Genomic DNA, 15,269 nt, shown 5'->3' with positions numbered 1-15,269 from the left:
TCAATGAAATTCTTGAGTGTATTATTAAACAGATGACTGTAAGCATTTAAAAATGGAAGTAGTGATCCCTGGAAGGCATTATGGATTCTCTAAGTTAATTCATGTCAGACTAAATTAATTTATTTTTGATGGGATTATTAGACTTACACATCAGGAGGATGCTCCTGTTGGAGCTAAATTTCAGCCAGTCATTTGAAGTATAATTAAATGAATTTTTAGAAGATTGAACATCTATAGCCAAGTATATTGATTGGCTAATCAGGATCCGTCTGAAAGAAGATTCCAGCAGCAGCCACACGGTGTGGCTTTGTTTTCCATTGCTTTGTTCAGCTCTGTCCTGAGTAACTTGAAGGAATACATCAAAGTCACACTCATCAAATGTGCGGATATCACAAAATAAAAAGGGAAACTGGACAGTTGAACAAGAGAATGATGAGTCCAAAAGAACTTTATAAGGTAGAACAAACAACCTTCACCTAAAAAGATGAAATTTGACTGAGATAAGGTAGTTTTCAAATTTGCGGATACCACAAAGTTTAGCTGGTACCTGGAATAAAAAGATATTTGGGAATAATAAGATTTCAGAGCCCGTAAAAATGGATTGAAACTAACAGTAGTGCATTAAGCAGATATACATTTGCATCCAGCAAGTTTGGAAATATACACCACAGAACTATGCATGTGATTTGAGAAACAAATGTTGAAAGTTCTGGAAGTTTTAGTTGGTTGACGGTATGAGGACTGCTAAGAGAGAGTGACTGTCATATTAGGTTGCATTAATATAATTATATGAGTTAGAGAAAGGGAAGTGATAGTTTCACTATATTATGTTTCACTCAAACCACGTTTAGAGTATTTTTAATGATATTTAGCTATTTTCTTTCAATTAGTATAATTCTTAAAGCATGTATTTTACAAGTGACGTTGGCAAACTCAAGAATGTTCAAAGGGTGTTTTGTGAGACAGTGTCTGCAAACTATTTTATGTGAGGATTGATGGAAGAAACTGAGGATCCATTAGCCTAGAGATAAAAGAAAACTGGGCCCTTAATAGTATATTCAAACAGGTGGCAATATATCATATGAATAAATGATTGGACCCCATTTTGTAAATTCATATAACACAATCACTTTAAGCTTTCATGTTAGGAAAGTGCTTGTAATTTAATATTAAATAATTGTCACATTCAAAGGCAAGAAGTAGGACTACACAGTAGAAGTCGTAGGAAAGCAGAATTTTTACTCAATGCACAGAAAAAGCTTTTTAATAATTAGTGGGTTTTAAATAGAGTGCACTGCCTGCAGATTTCTGTGGGAGAAGTATTTCTTTCATTAAAGAGATGTTTTACTTTTTAAAACAGGCTTCATATATATCATCATTTAAGCAGTTATTAATATTTTTCTTTTACCCTTTTTAGAACATTGTAGAAATTCTGGGTTTCTCTCACTTTGTTTTCTTTCTGTGTTATACATAATGGCAACTGTTTCAAAAGATTAGAAACTTAATGAGGTAGAACAAAGTTGCCAAAATCCCACAGGAAATTAGAAGTCACCTCTCAGTTGTATAGAATTTTATCTACAAACTCAGGTAATGATCACTCTGAACTGTTCCAGGGCCTCACAGAGCCATTTTTCTGCTCTCAGCTGTGCTGAGTTTTATGAGGCTGAACAATTAAAATAGTTGTACGGACAGATTTTTTTTTCTTCTTTTGGATGGACATTCAATGATACTCGATTATAGTTGCTTGAAAGTTTGTCTTTAAGTGTATATGGTTGGACACAAGTTGTTACTGTTGATAGTCTGTATTTTTCCTTGAATTGTAACACAAGTACACAGGACGATTTGTCCCTGTAGTGTGCTTATCTTTCCGGGTAACACAGCAGTGTCTGAAAGAGTGCCATGTTGTCAGGCCTTCTTGTTAAACACAGAAAGACTCTCGGATGATGAAATCAGGCCCAGCGTGTGCAGGTTTACCTGTGAGCCCGTAGAAGTTTGCGGTGGCCAAGCGATGAGGGATGGCAGTGGGAGGCCAGCCTTATTTGTACAAGCGCCAATGCGTTTTACACAGGAAATCTCAGAGACAACATCTAATGCCCATCATTTTTTTTTTTTTTAAATAGCTCTCCTCATTTTCTAGGATGTGCTCAGAGGGGTCCCTGCCCCCAAGCCAACAGTGTTAACTAATGTTTATTAGCACATTCTGCTCTAGGCAGTCACTTGGCATGTTGGAATAATAAGTGCTCTACATTCATTATCTCATTTTGTCCTCACAGCATTTTCATAAATGAGGAAACGGAGATCCAGGGAGGTTGAGTATCTGAGATCAGACAGCTAGTGAGTAGGGGCTCTTTCTTGGCTCATCTGACTCCAGATCCCATAACCTTCTTTATTATTCCATAAACGTTCCTAAGATAGAGTGACTGAACACATCTCCCCAAATTAACTTGGTCTCTGTATAAGCCTGCGTGGTCGTGTTGCAGTCTGGGGATGTGGATATGAGTGAGGACCGAAGCTTGCAGTGCGGCAGGAATAGCATTAAACGGATACTGCTAATTATCTGTTTGACAGGTGCTACCAAGGGAAGGTACAGTTTAAACCATTATCTGAGAGTTCAAGGAAGTATTCGATTGTTCTTAAGTGATAGGTTGCTGGAGTGGGGATTATGAGGTAGATATTGTGTATAATATCTTGATTATAGACCCTAAGTCACCCCGTGCCCACGAGGAGAAGCAATTTAACGTAGTAGGAGAAGCAGACTTCAGTGTCAGAAGGGCCAGACCCCTCACTTACTAGCCGCTGGACCCTGGGGGCACTTGATCTTCCTGGAGGCCGCTGCTTCTGGGTGAAGTAGGTCTGATTCTCAAGGGAATTAAAACAAAGTTTCCACATCTTTTAAGTCACTCATTCATAAATACCACGACAGCATATAATTTCCCCCATAAAATGCGTGCAAGTAGAATAGAAAAATTGTATCATCTTTAAACCCTTAACTAGCAGCCACATCTGTTAGGAGCAGAGAACAACCTAACTGAACCGTAGATACTGGGCAGTCGGCAAGGTGCTGTCACTTTTTATGTGGTTGATTTCCTCATCTGAATACTGTCAGTGATCCAAATTCATGTTTCATCAGAATGACATGGACCTCTGAGGTTTCTCAAGAATAGTGGAAGTAGGGAATGTCAAATACATGAATCCCAGAGTCTACTGTAATATATGGAAAGCTCCTGCAGACTTAGCACAGCATTGTCTAATAAGTATTAACTCTTCTTATTACATGTAAACATTGTCATCATCAGCATTATCGTGTATACAAGTCCTGTCCTTGCACTTACTCGCTTATGATCTTGAACCAATGACTTCAACTTTGTGAGTCACTGAGAAAGTTAATCCTGCCTCCTCTATGCAGCTCACCCCATAGTTGTAAGGGTCAAATAAAATAATACATATTGTGTGAAAGCAAATAAACTGTGTTACGTGAAAGCACCCTTTAACAGAGAGAGCTATATAATGGTTTATTGTTATAACCCCTAAATCATTTACCTAAGACATGAGGCCTTAAAAGCTAAGCATTCCAGTGAACTGCCAGCATGGACTAAGGGAGGATGCACTGGTGTTAGGAAAGGGAGGGAGCTGGGTGCTGGATGCTCACTTAGGATTCCGCAGATCAAATCACATACCATTGACGCGCTTTCAAATTGTGGAAATCTCTTTATTTTGCAATCTAATAAGTAAGCTCTGAAAATTTTATTCAGGACCTGCAGAACCAAGATTTTACCCATTAGATGAACATTGGCCTAATATGTTTATCTTAGGGATACTTGAGATGACTTTTGTGTTTGAGAGACACCAAGGAAATCTGGAGTAAGCCTTAAGATGTTCGAAACCTTTTGTTTATTAGATTACAATGTTTGAACATGAAACTTAGAGAAATACGTTCTTAGCTTGGCCTATGCCCTTAATGATATGGCAAACCATCTCTGTCCTTCTCTTAACTATATTACCATCTTTTCTTCACAGGTGTTTTTTTTCCCCCCTCCTTCTGCTGGGACATGTAGAAGTCTGGAGGAGGATGTTTCTGGGATGAGTCTGTCTTGTCTCAAAGTAGCATGAGTCTAGATGTTTTTGAGATAGGCTCTGAGATAGTCACATAAGTAGAGGAGGTGAAATGCATTGGAGTATTTGGCAATTCTCTACATCTGTTGAGGTCCTATGAGAAATACAGGGGGATCCATTGCTGGAAAGGTGGCTGATTGTATACAAACGTTGTATCCCTTGCCATGGAAATCCCCCTTCTTGGAGAGCGATGCTAAATTTGAAACCTCCTGGGGAGTAGCACTGCAGAAGAAAGGAGGGCAAGGAGGACTGAAGGGACTTCAGTGCATCAGGCGGAAGCATGAGAGGTGCAAGATACAGCTCCTAGAGAATGAGAGTAAAGTGGACTCACAAATATGGTTTGAACACAGGAGGACAATTTGTTTTCACAAAGAACGAAAGGGCATTTTATGTAAAGATTAAACACAGTGACAGAACAATTTGTGTAGAAGAGACATTGATATCTGGCCAGTGGTTCTAATTACAGTCTTCCCTTGGCAGGAAAGCTCTGATGGTTGTAGCTATGGATATTCTTTGGGAAACTTGGCTGTTTTGGGGGCCTGTTTTTGAGGAAGTAAATGACAGAGCAGCTTAATTTTCAGCAAAAAAATTTTTTGAAAAGGACTAGAAAAGATCGGTTTTTATCCAAAGTAAATCATGTAGGAACGAGAAAACAGAAGTGTTAGAAAGGAGACCCAATTCACATTATTTGTAGAAAATATGATTCTGTACTTCTATACCGTTAGAACTATTAAGAATTCAATTAGCTGTTCATATAGATACTAATTATCACAATTCAATGGCTTTTGTATGTCTTAGCAATAAAATGTGCGAATATTATATGAAAAAGTATATTCATAGTTGCAACTGAAAATATAAACAATAAAATGCTTATTACAGTTTATAAAACAAAACTTAAACACATGGAACACTGTGTAAATTGCTTAAAAATTTAATTAGATGTCTCATTTAATTCCAATCTAAATTTCATCTGGAAATATAAAGAAGTGCACAATTAAAAATTTAAGAAGGAATAATGAGAGCAGTGGCCGAACCAGATAGTGAAGTGTGTTATAATATTAGAGCAATTTAAAACAGTGTGGTGCTGGCACAGCGGTTGAATGAAAGATCAGGGGATCTGTCAGGACCCCGGATGAGCCCCATGGACAGTGGTTTACAGTGCATTTTTTAGACACCCTGAAAATTCCCAGAAGTGCCTTTGGTCATTAGAGGGAGTAAGTATGGGGGCTCTGACCACTCTCATCTCCACCTTAACAAGAATAGCTCTGCTTTTGTGCATTTTATATGTTGGGTTCCCACATTTATTTAGTTTCACATCCCAAAGCGTTTTCATTGCCCTAATATTAATATATGGTAGAGGATGACTCACTAATCTTGACTTATTTATAGGTGGTGGGGCTTAAGTCATTGTTTCACCTTGCTACAAAATGATAAATTATAGATGAATTAAAAAGTTAAACCATAAAAATACTTGAAAAAAATATTTGTAGATATTTGCATGCTCTCTGGATAAAAGGAATTTCTAAACATAGGACAGAAGTCATAATGGAAAAACCTGATGGAATTGTTCATGTAAAAATAGAAAACTGCATATCTCCCTAAACTACCCCCCAAAAAAGCAACAAAAGGGATAAATATCTGTTATTAATATACAAAATAGTATTATTTTACTATATGAAGAGCTTTTTATATGTTAATAAGGAAAACAGAAATATCCTGTTATATCCCATATGCTATTCATTAAAAAAAAAAAAAACCCGTTATCCTCATTAGTATTTACAGAAGTATGATTAGAGTAACAATGAGCCATTACTTTTGACCTACTAAGTTGGCCAATACTACTGTAGGATAATGCTGAATATTGGCAAAGTTGTGGTAAGAGAGGCAGATTTAGTTCTGCTTGGTGAGTGTATAAATTGTTAAAATCTTTTTGGAAGCAGTTGGCAAGAGACATGACAGAGCTCATATCCTTTGATTCAGTAATACCCCAAGAAGGTTACATTCAATATATTCTTTATTAATTGAAGTTTTAAAACAATATAAATGCCTATCTTCAGTGAAGTGTTAGTTATGATGCCCATTTTGAAAAATTCATATTGCATGGAGGAAATTAAGATAGCTAATTCAATATATGCACATACTTTATATAATTATATTAAATTGATACGTATGGATAGGAAAAACTAGAAGGAAAACACAAATATTAGCACTGGTTAATATTCGTGTTTGTAGGCTTACGGGTACATTTTGTTTTCTATAATATAGGTATGAGTTTGCATTTTTCCAATTTTTACTACCCCAAAATAAGGTCGTTTTAAATGATTATCCATGGAAAACTTTAAAATTGTCTATTGTTTTGTCACAATTAACACCATTGTTGCCCAAGCCAGTTGCAATGTGTTTTGAGTTCATGAAATATTTATTGGCCCTCTAAAATCTTATTGTGATAATGAGTCTTAAAAATTGTCAGTAATCTTAATCTTTTCCCTGTTCTAATGCATCCTTGACCCCAGTTTCTAAGAGGTAGGTACAAGATGCGAAACAAATCGGAGGAGCGTGTTAAAATCAAAACAGGTATTACGTAACCATGAAAGCATATTCAAGTATTAGTTGTATTTGAAAATGTCAAGAAGGATCACGCACAAAGGTTAATGTTGCGGGGTGTATGAAACTGTAACACCTCATCGCCGAGAGTGTTGGGGCAAAGGGCAGTTCTCAGTGTGGTGTTTGGGGCTGCTGGCACAGCATGCTGTCGCACTCCGACTGTGGCTCGTGCCCGCTGTAGCGTTTGAGTATGGCTGCCTGCGAGTCTGATTCATGTCTCCGCCATGTGTCGCGTTATTTCGATGGTATCAATGTTTTGTTCTGTGAAGGTAATATTCTCTCTCTCTCTCTCTCTCTCTCTCGTTCTGTTCATGTTCACACAGCTAGTTCAGTGACGCTTGCCCACAACCAGGAACCTCTCCTTCTCTGTCTCCTTTCTCTGTCTTGCAGGAACTGAGGGTGGCTTCTGGTGTTTTGTGTGGCTTCATCATTTCCTTCCTGCCTCTCATCCACTTCATGATGTAATTCTTGGCACTTTTACTTCCTTTGTAGAGTAGGATGTGATGTCATAGAGAAGGGGACAGGGCTATCCAAATTCTCTCAATTGCTGGGAGGAGCTGCCCAGGTGTGCTGAGGGGCCTGTACTCAGGAAGAGAAACAGGGAGTCCTCCACAGTGAGTAACCCCACTTTTCAGTGCACCCAAATTTCCGTTAAAACGTTGCCCAGTATGCTGGAATTTCCTCTTCGGCCCTTTCTAGATTTAATCTAATCAGTTTGCCTTTTGGACATTCCCAGTTCAGCTCAATCGCCCTCCTTTCTCTCCCTTGTCCCCTCTCCCCCTCTTTCTGCCATCCTGTGCCTCTCCCTGCCAGTTTCCCTCTTCCTTGCTTGCTTACTTGTGTCTGTCTGTGTCTTTTGACCTTCTGCCCATATCTTTTATGAGAGACCATGAGTGTCCCCAGCATTGCCTGTCATTTGGGGTGATGTCCACCCTATACAGAGTCCATGCGCCCACAGCATCTCCTTCCAGTAATTCATAAGTATGCACCGTTCTACTTACAGTTCTCGCCTTTTTGTTCTCATGTCTATTTCTTTCCCGCCTTTCTCTGTGATCTAATCTTCCCCCTTTTCAGCTCTACGATGCAGTTTCCTTCTTGCCTTTTTTTTTTTAACCAATATTTTTACACATTAGTCCTCTTCCCTATACAGCTATGCCTATGTTTCTTTTCCCCCCTTCCCGGTTTTCAGGTGAGCTCTCCAGTGGCCTCCTCTGTGAGGACCGTTTTCTTTCTTTCCCGTGGACATACTTGTTGCCATACCCTCTTTGTAGCGTAGCTCATATTGCTGGATTCTTTAAAGGACTTACCGACTATGGCTAAGGGACTGATCCGGACTGGGAAAAATGGGGACATTTCCTGGGAACTAGAGAGAGGAGAGAACAGGAAATTGGCCCTGATGGTGAAGGCTGGAATGGGGCAGGCTGTCTGTAAGTCACGGGAGGACCTTGATGAATAGAACCTTTGCCAGTGCTAGTTAAGATTTGGCCTTGATAGTTAGGAGAGATTGCAGGGCTATTTTGAACAGATTCAGAAGCCTTTTCAATTTTTAGTTTTTTAAAGTGACCCTGTTAATCATTATGATTGTTCTAGTAAACAGTCCTAAGTTAGAACTCTAGAATGTACAGAAGCTTCTGTACATCTTTAAGTGGGTGTTGTCTGCCCTTGGAGGAAGGCATTGTGAGGATGTGTGTAGACTTGGATCTTATACCCGGAGGTGGCCCCTGTAGTCCGTGCTGGTGAGCAGTGTGGACACTGTTGCTGATTGCTTTCCCTACAGGTAGTGAAATCCCTGGATAAATAAAGGAACTTGATCCCTAGGTCTGATGGTCGGATGCCTATGGAAATAATGAGCCATGTCCCATGCATTCCCCACACTTTGTTTAAAACAACTACCTTTCACTCAAAAATAAGGAGGCCAGAAGGGGAGAGAAAGAAAAACGGGACTCAGTTCATAAAACTGAGATGGGCTGAATGGGAAGAGGAAGGGGTTTACTTGAAATTAATTGAAAAAGGCAGAAGAAAGGAAACTGAGCTGAACTGGAACACACAGGAGAATGACTTACGTGGGTGTCTGTATGCTTTTTCCCACTTTGGCCATGAAGGCTTTTTTTTCCCCTTTATTATTATTATTTTTTAATACAAAAGAGGTTGATCAAAATGTGAATCCAGTGAGGTTATTTCTAACCAGCACTTTGTTCTCTGCTGTTGGTAGTGTCCAGGCTCCATGTTTCCAAGGTCCTGGAGATTTCGGAAACATTTTAATAGCCTGAAAATCTGTCTTTAACCACAAAATATTATCAATTTTTAATAAAGGAAATTATATACATTTATTAACTTGGTTTTTTCAGGTTTCACATTTCTTTTCTTTCTTTATTTTTTTTATTTTTATTTATTTTTTTGGTGTGTATGCCTTTGTGACATTTATTTGAAGAATGACCCCCATGTTGCAGAAATTGCCTTAAATGTCCAGAAAAGAATTACATTCTCACTTTGGACACCTGAACTGAGTGATGGGACCTTATTTTGACATAACAGCCCCTTCCCCTTTAAAATGTTAAGGAAGCCTTGCATGATTCGCACACATTTTTATTTTGTATGCTTCCACACAATAATCTAGGAATTTTATGTTTATTTTTATTTTTTAGGCACTAGAAAAACACCCCAACTCACCAATGACAGCGAAGCAGATATTGGAAGTCATTCAGAAAGAAGGGTTAAAAGAAACAAGGTCAGTATTCATATTTATATTTTCTATTTTCATTGCCACTAATTGCAAAGCAATAGATGTATCTAGATTTTGATATTGTAGTTGATTGTGGATTAAGTAATTACCTGCAAATTCTTTTATGATGGTCCAATATTTGGATGGAAGGAAATATTTCAAGATTTCCTTGAAACTGCCTGTTGCCTTAATAAATTACATTAGACAGGTTAATATAGAATGTACTTTGTTAACAAAGAGCCCTGCTGCGTGAATTAGTCCTTCATTGGAGTTACTCTTCGTTCTCTCTGTCTTATAAGAGGAGATTTTGTTTCTGAAAGTAAAGGAGCTCTTCTACAGGCTTAATAGATAGATCCCACGATGTAAAGGTCAGGTCACTCTGATAAAACTCAACGTGCTAATAAATGTGGTTGAAAATTTAGTCCTCTTAATTCCTCTACCTGGAGTGTCATTAATCAGCTATTGAGCCTTTAAAAAATAACAGTTTTATTAAGATATAATTCATATACCATAAAATCCACCCCTTTAAAAGCTATAATTCAGTGGTTTTTTAAGTATATTCACAAAGTTGTGCAGTCAACACCACTGTCTAATTTTCATCACCTTATATGAAACTCCATCCCCATTAAGCAGTCATTCCCCATCCCCTACTCCTTCTAGCCCCTGGTAACCACATTTTGACTTTTTGTGTCTGTGGATTTGACTGTTCTGGACATTTCATATAAATGGAATTATATAATATGTAGCCTCTTTTATTTAGTAATTAATTTTACAGTTTTGGCTTTTGCCATCAGTTGAGGGCCATACTGGTGATATTACTCATTAGCCCTCAGTTGAGGGCCATATTGATGATATTACTCAAGGAGAAAAAAGTTTGTTACAAAATAAAATAAACATAGGGCTGTCATATGAGTGTGTCATCATCCATGTTGCATAGAATTACTTTTGTATGCAGTTGTCTACCTATAGGCCATTGAGCATACAGTAGTTGCAGCTTAGTGAAAGTTACAGCTGCAGAGCTACCTTTTGGATGTTTTTGCTGATACCGAGATAGAACCGCTGAGAGAAAGGAATATCTTCCCGAGGCCAACTTTTCCTAAAAAAATTGGTTTTACTTGTAACTCCTCTTACTGTAAAAGGGTGGGTAACATCAGCCTCTAGCTGTTTAAAATGCATCCTTTGCAAGTTTGGTCCACGAACATCACGATTTAGAGGGCTGTAGGACGTCTGGGCTCAGATTTTCATCTCTGTGTTGGAGGCTTTTTCTGCCTCTTCTGAAGACACAGCCTAAGATAGTGTGACTACACCATTTGGAAGAATTGTGTCCCCAACAAACTGGAGGCCACCATGGGGAGAGAAGTTGCTGGCAGAGCCTAACAGCTCTGGGAAGGGCGACCCTGTTCTTCGAAGCCAGATGTCAGCGTGCAGAGTTAGGGAACAATATGGGGACACCTGGAAATTAATTTTCTCCTTGCTGCCTGTCAAAAACCCTGAAAATATTTATGCCATTTAGAAAGCACTGAAAATGTTTGTGCAGCAGCCAAAAGAAAAGAGGAGGTAAAAAACCAAAAAACAAAAAACTAAGGATATCAACTCCTGTTGAATGTGGGCTCCGTGCCAGTGGAATCTGCCAACGTAGACATAAAAAGCATCTCCTAGAAGCAGACATTTGAAATTTGTTCATTACGATATTCTTCTCAACATGAGTGACTATGCTACTATCAGCTGTTATGTACCTTGAGATATAAAATCCCTGCACCATGCGTCTGAACAGCATTTTAATTGCACTTAGTATTGTAACAGCATTATTTCATATTTTTCAAAATGCTGGTCTTCCCAGAATGGTATATTAAAGGGCTTTACGCATATGTAGTTGACAAAACAAAACACAAAATAGCTTCTTTAAACAATACTAGAATGGAAAAAGGTAACCTGCTATTTCTCTGAATATAACTCTCCCTCTCTGCCCCCTCGACCCTTATTGTGTCCTTCTGTAAGGAAAAAAGCATGCTTGTTACAAATACTGATGAACCAGTATGGTAATATTGGCTGTACCTGCGAGGAATTCACAAGTTGAATAGGAAAGGGAGCAGGCAAAGAAAGAGACCATAATTCTCTTTTAAGTTCTGTTTTCTAAAATCAGCTCTGCATCGAAGGGCCTCAGACTACACATTTCCGTTCGTGTTTCTTTCTGCTTTCTTTGAGTCTTCTCTCTCTTGCCGATTGTGACCTGTTATTTATGGCCAGTGCATCTGTGACCACTCTTCCCTTGTTTCCAGGTTTGCTTATGAGAATCATCTCTAAAATAAAAGTGCATACTTTGAGTGAGTTTTGGGGTTTGCTACCTGTTATGTATGTTGTTTTAGGGAGCGGATTCTGACATTTATTTTGCCTACTTAATGTCCTCTTTTGCTACCTTCCAAGTTCCTAAATGTTTTCCAAATATTTATGGTAGCTGAGTAAATGAAGTGTAACTGTATCTATTTTTCTTAAGTTACATTGAGAAATTCCATCATCATAAGATCATACATGGCTGTTTAATTTCTAGGTCTTTATTAATGATGTGTTTTCCAAAAAATTTGGGTTTATGATATGCCCGACTAAATGGAGGGGGAGGGGAGTGATTGCGAAAGTTACTAAGGTGGCCGTGACCTGCCGGTGGTCTTGGTGGGTGAGAGGTCACGGTAGTGGTCCTCCCCCAAACAGTCCACCACTGTACCTAGCATTTCTAGAAAAGAGAAGATTGGTTCTTCATCCATCATCGTTGTGAACTTAGATTTAAGCTAATGCCGTTTGTTTCAAGTACCATGGGGGTCCTTCATTCTGTGTAGCGCTGACCTCACTGTCCTGTCATTTTGTCCTTGTTTGTCTACCTTTGCCCGCCTGTGGGCTTTTTAAGGGCAGGGCATCTAAGACTCCTGACACTTAGCAGATAGTCAATCAATATTTGTTGAGTAAATAATCTATCTCAAGATGTTAATTTTCTGGTGCTTAGTGATGACTTTGGCTTCCATTTGGGGTTAGAAGCTTCTTTTCAACGTTCTGTGTTGTTTTTTTCATTCCATTTAATACTTTGTGTGTTTTTATCAAAAAGAACCGAACAGTTTTATGGGCACCCCATTAAATACATGCATGCTGATAATCTCTGGCAGATAACATGTGAGCAAGTAAGGCTATTGTGCTGTTGCCTATTTCCAAACTCTGTAAGTGCCTCTGGTTTAAACTTGTAATTTGTAATAGAAAACACACCAATAATTTTGGCAAAGCTGATATGAGTATTTGAAAGAGTTCGGTATATGTGATATTGTGAATTTATTTGACTGCGATGAAATTCTTGACATTTTATGCTATCTTTTCCTCTTTTCAAGTGACACTTTAAATTGCATACTTTTTATGTAGACATGATAAAAAGAGGACAGCTTTTCTATATCATGTTCTTTGTATCTTTTTCATGTTATTGATGGAATGTGTAGTGTGTGATTAAATTCTGTTTGGAAAAGACAGACTGAAAAAAGTACTTTCTGTGTGGTTTTTAAAAAGGTCAGAAGGACATATGATTTTTGTTGAATAAAATAGTATCATGGCATGATTTGCTAGAATTTTTAATGAAAACATATTTGGTAGGTTTTAATTCCCTTCTGTATAATAACATAGAAGATTTTTATCAATATAATTTTACTCTGGCCCATCTATGTATTTGCTTTACTGAATCTGAGTATTTCCAGGATTTTGTTACTTTGTGTTTATGAGTTGTGAACAACTGATAAGACATAGCTGTTTGGAAGGCTTTTCAGATGATCAGAATCTTATAATCAATCAAATAGCCATGTTGCTTGTATAGAGGGGATAAAAATGTGCGCATTCCAGTCTGCTGCTTTTGTGGGTGGATATTTGATATGCCTGTTTGGACTGCTTGACTAAACATTCCCACTTCCTCAGGGAGTTAGGGTGCTACTGTAGACTGTGGTCTTGTCTGCAGTAATTTCAGTATATGTGCTGCCAAAGTGAGCACTTGTCTCCAGTAATTAGGAAGACGTTCATAGAAAAAGAGGAGTAACTGCAGTTACCATGTTGGTTTGGATGACATTTGGGTTGTCCTAATTCTGCTTTTCTGTTTCTCGTTTGCTTATTCAGAAGTTATAATTCCTTTACAAAGAGGACTGAGGGATTTTTGATGCCCGAGGATATGTTTTTCTTTGCTCATGTAATTTTTAAAGTGGTGCCTCCAGAGAAGTATGTGGTCTCACGTAGGGAGACCTCCAGGGCAGCAAGGTCAGGCAGCGAGGATTGCAGCACCTAGTGAGAGCAGAACGGTCATTCATTGGTGAGGGGTGATTTCTTCTGTGCTGGGCATGATCATTACAAGATACCTGTCATTAAGGTAGCATGAACCTTGATTCAGTTTTCATATTATTTGCTGATAGGCAAATAGTATTCTAATGGAGTTAAGGCAGTCATAAAATAAAAGCCAAAACAAAAAAACAAAAAAAAAACCCAGCCCACATACACAAAGCAATAAACAAAACCTTTGTTGGTTTGGGAGCAGGGCAATATTTATGAGGTACATTTTTACAAGATTATAGATGTCTTATTTAAAAAAAAATCTGTTAGATTTCATCAGCCATTTGCAGAGCAACAGCCTATAATTACATATCACAGTAGGGGCATTTGAAAAGCTTTATAAACAGTCTCTGTTGTGTTTAGTGTTACTCAGAATATGGACGTATTTTTGATTTTGCAATGTGGAACATGCAATTGACAACCCAAGATTTTGCAATTTTCTGGTATCAATGAGAACTTTTTATTCCCACCGATAATTCTTAGAATAAATTTTTTAGCTACTTGCCTTAAGGTTTTGCACGTTTTCTGTTTTGCAGTCTGTGTTATGATATGCTGAAATTAGGATCTCTGCTTCGTACTGTGGTTTATTAAAGATGTTGCATTTTTCTAGGGGGATAAATGTCAGAAAATTCTATTACCATGTATAGTGACAAACAATAAAATTTCTTGGCATTTCTCTTGGTGAGATTTACGTTTCTAATTAGTACTATAGGAGATGATTCTTTCTTGCTGCTGAAATGTTTTGTCTAGAGATAAGAAAGAAACACAAATAATTTCTACTGCAAAATCAATTCTTATCTCCAGACTCCATGTTGGCATCCCTCCTTTCACACTGAAATGGTGGTCTGGTTTATGCTGAGGCATTTTAGAATTACAGTGTTAACTCACAGTGTCACCCCTGCAATTTGCTAACATCTAATCCTGTCATTGTGTAAATGGTGTGCATGGTCAGCTACTTAGAGGGGGCAAATGAGACGGTGGTGTTATTAAACAGAAACATAGGACAATCTGCATTTATTTATGCATGTGTATAGCTGTGCGAATGTGAGTGTGTAAGCGAGCCTTGAGAATAATTTACCTCTTCACTGGTAAAAAATTTTACTTGTCATCATTACTCAGATTAGAAGTCTCAATCAGTCATTCCCAACTCCCTTCTTCGATGCCCCCGTGGCCATTTGGTTCTTGGGTAGTGTTAGTTCTACTTCTTAATTACATCTTTCTTTCTTTGTATCCCTACTCCTTGGCATTCAGTCTTTGCACTTATAATCTTTAACTACATTAATGTAGTTTAACTATATTAACATAGTATCTTATCTGGCCTCTTTAAACCCAGTCCCCCCCCCCCCGTTTAAGTACATTTTTTTCTCTCAAACACACTACCATTTATAGTAGGATTTCGTAACTGATAATCCATAATATTCCAGAAAATATATTGCACCTAGCAAACTCTGGATCAATAGGTGTTGTCCGTTGTATGTTTGGTGATAAT

The 15,269-nt window shown here is 38.1% G+C and overlaps 1 protein-coding gene across 1 annotated transcript in view; it reads left to right on the top strand.

The window, feature by feature from the left end:
* The window catches only part of ASXL3 (ASXL transcriptional regulator 3), a 157,305-nt gene that overhangs the window by 6,091 nt on the left and 135,945 nt on the right, over positions 1-15,269 (top strand). The window contains exon 2 of the mRNA XM_026495975.3: positions 9,363-9,445. Within this exon, the coding sequence (XP_026351760.2) occupies positions 9,363-9,445 (83 nt within the window). The remainder of the gene's footprint in view (positions 1-9,362; positions 9,446-15,269) is intronic.

This window comes from Ursus arctos, unplaced genomic scaffold, assembly GCF_023065955.2.
Source record: "Ursus arctos isolate Adak ecotype North America unplaced genomic scaffold, UrsArc2.0 scaffold_17, whole genome shotgun sequence".
Lineage (NCBI taxonomy): Eukaryota > Metazoa > Chordata > Mammalia > Carnivora > Ursidae > Ursus > Ursus arctos.
Note: the sequence above shows the minus strand (reverse complement) of the source record. Positions and strands in the feature narration are given on the sequence as shown.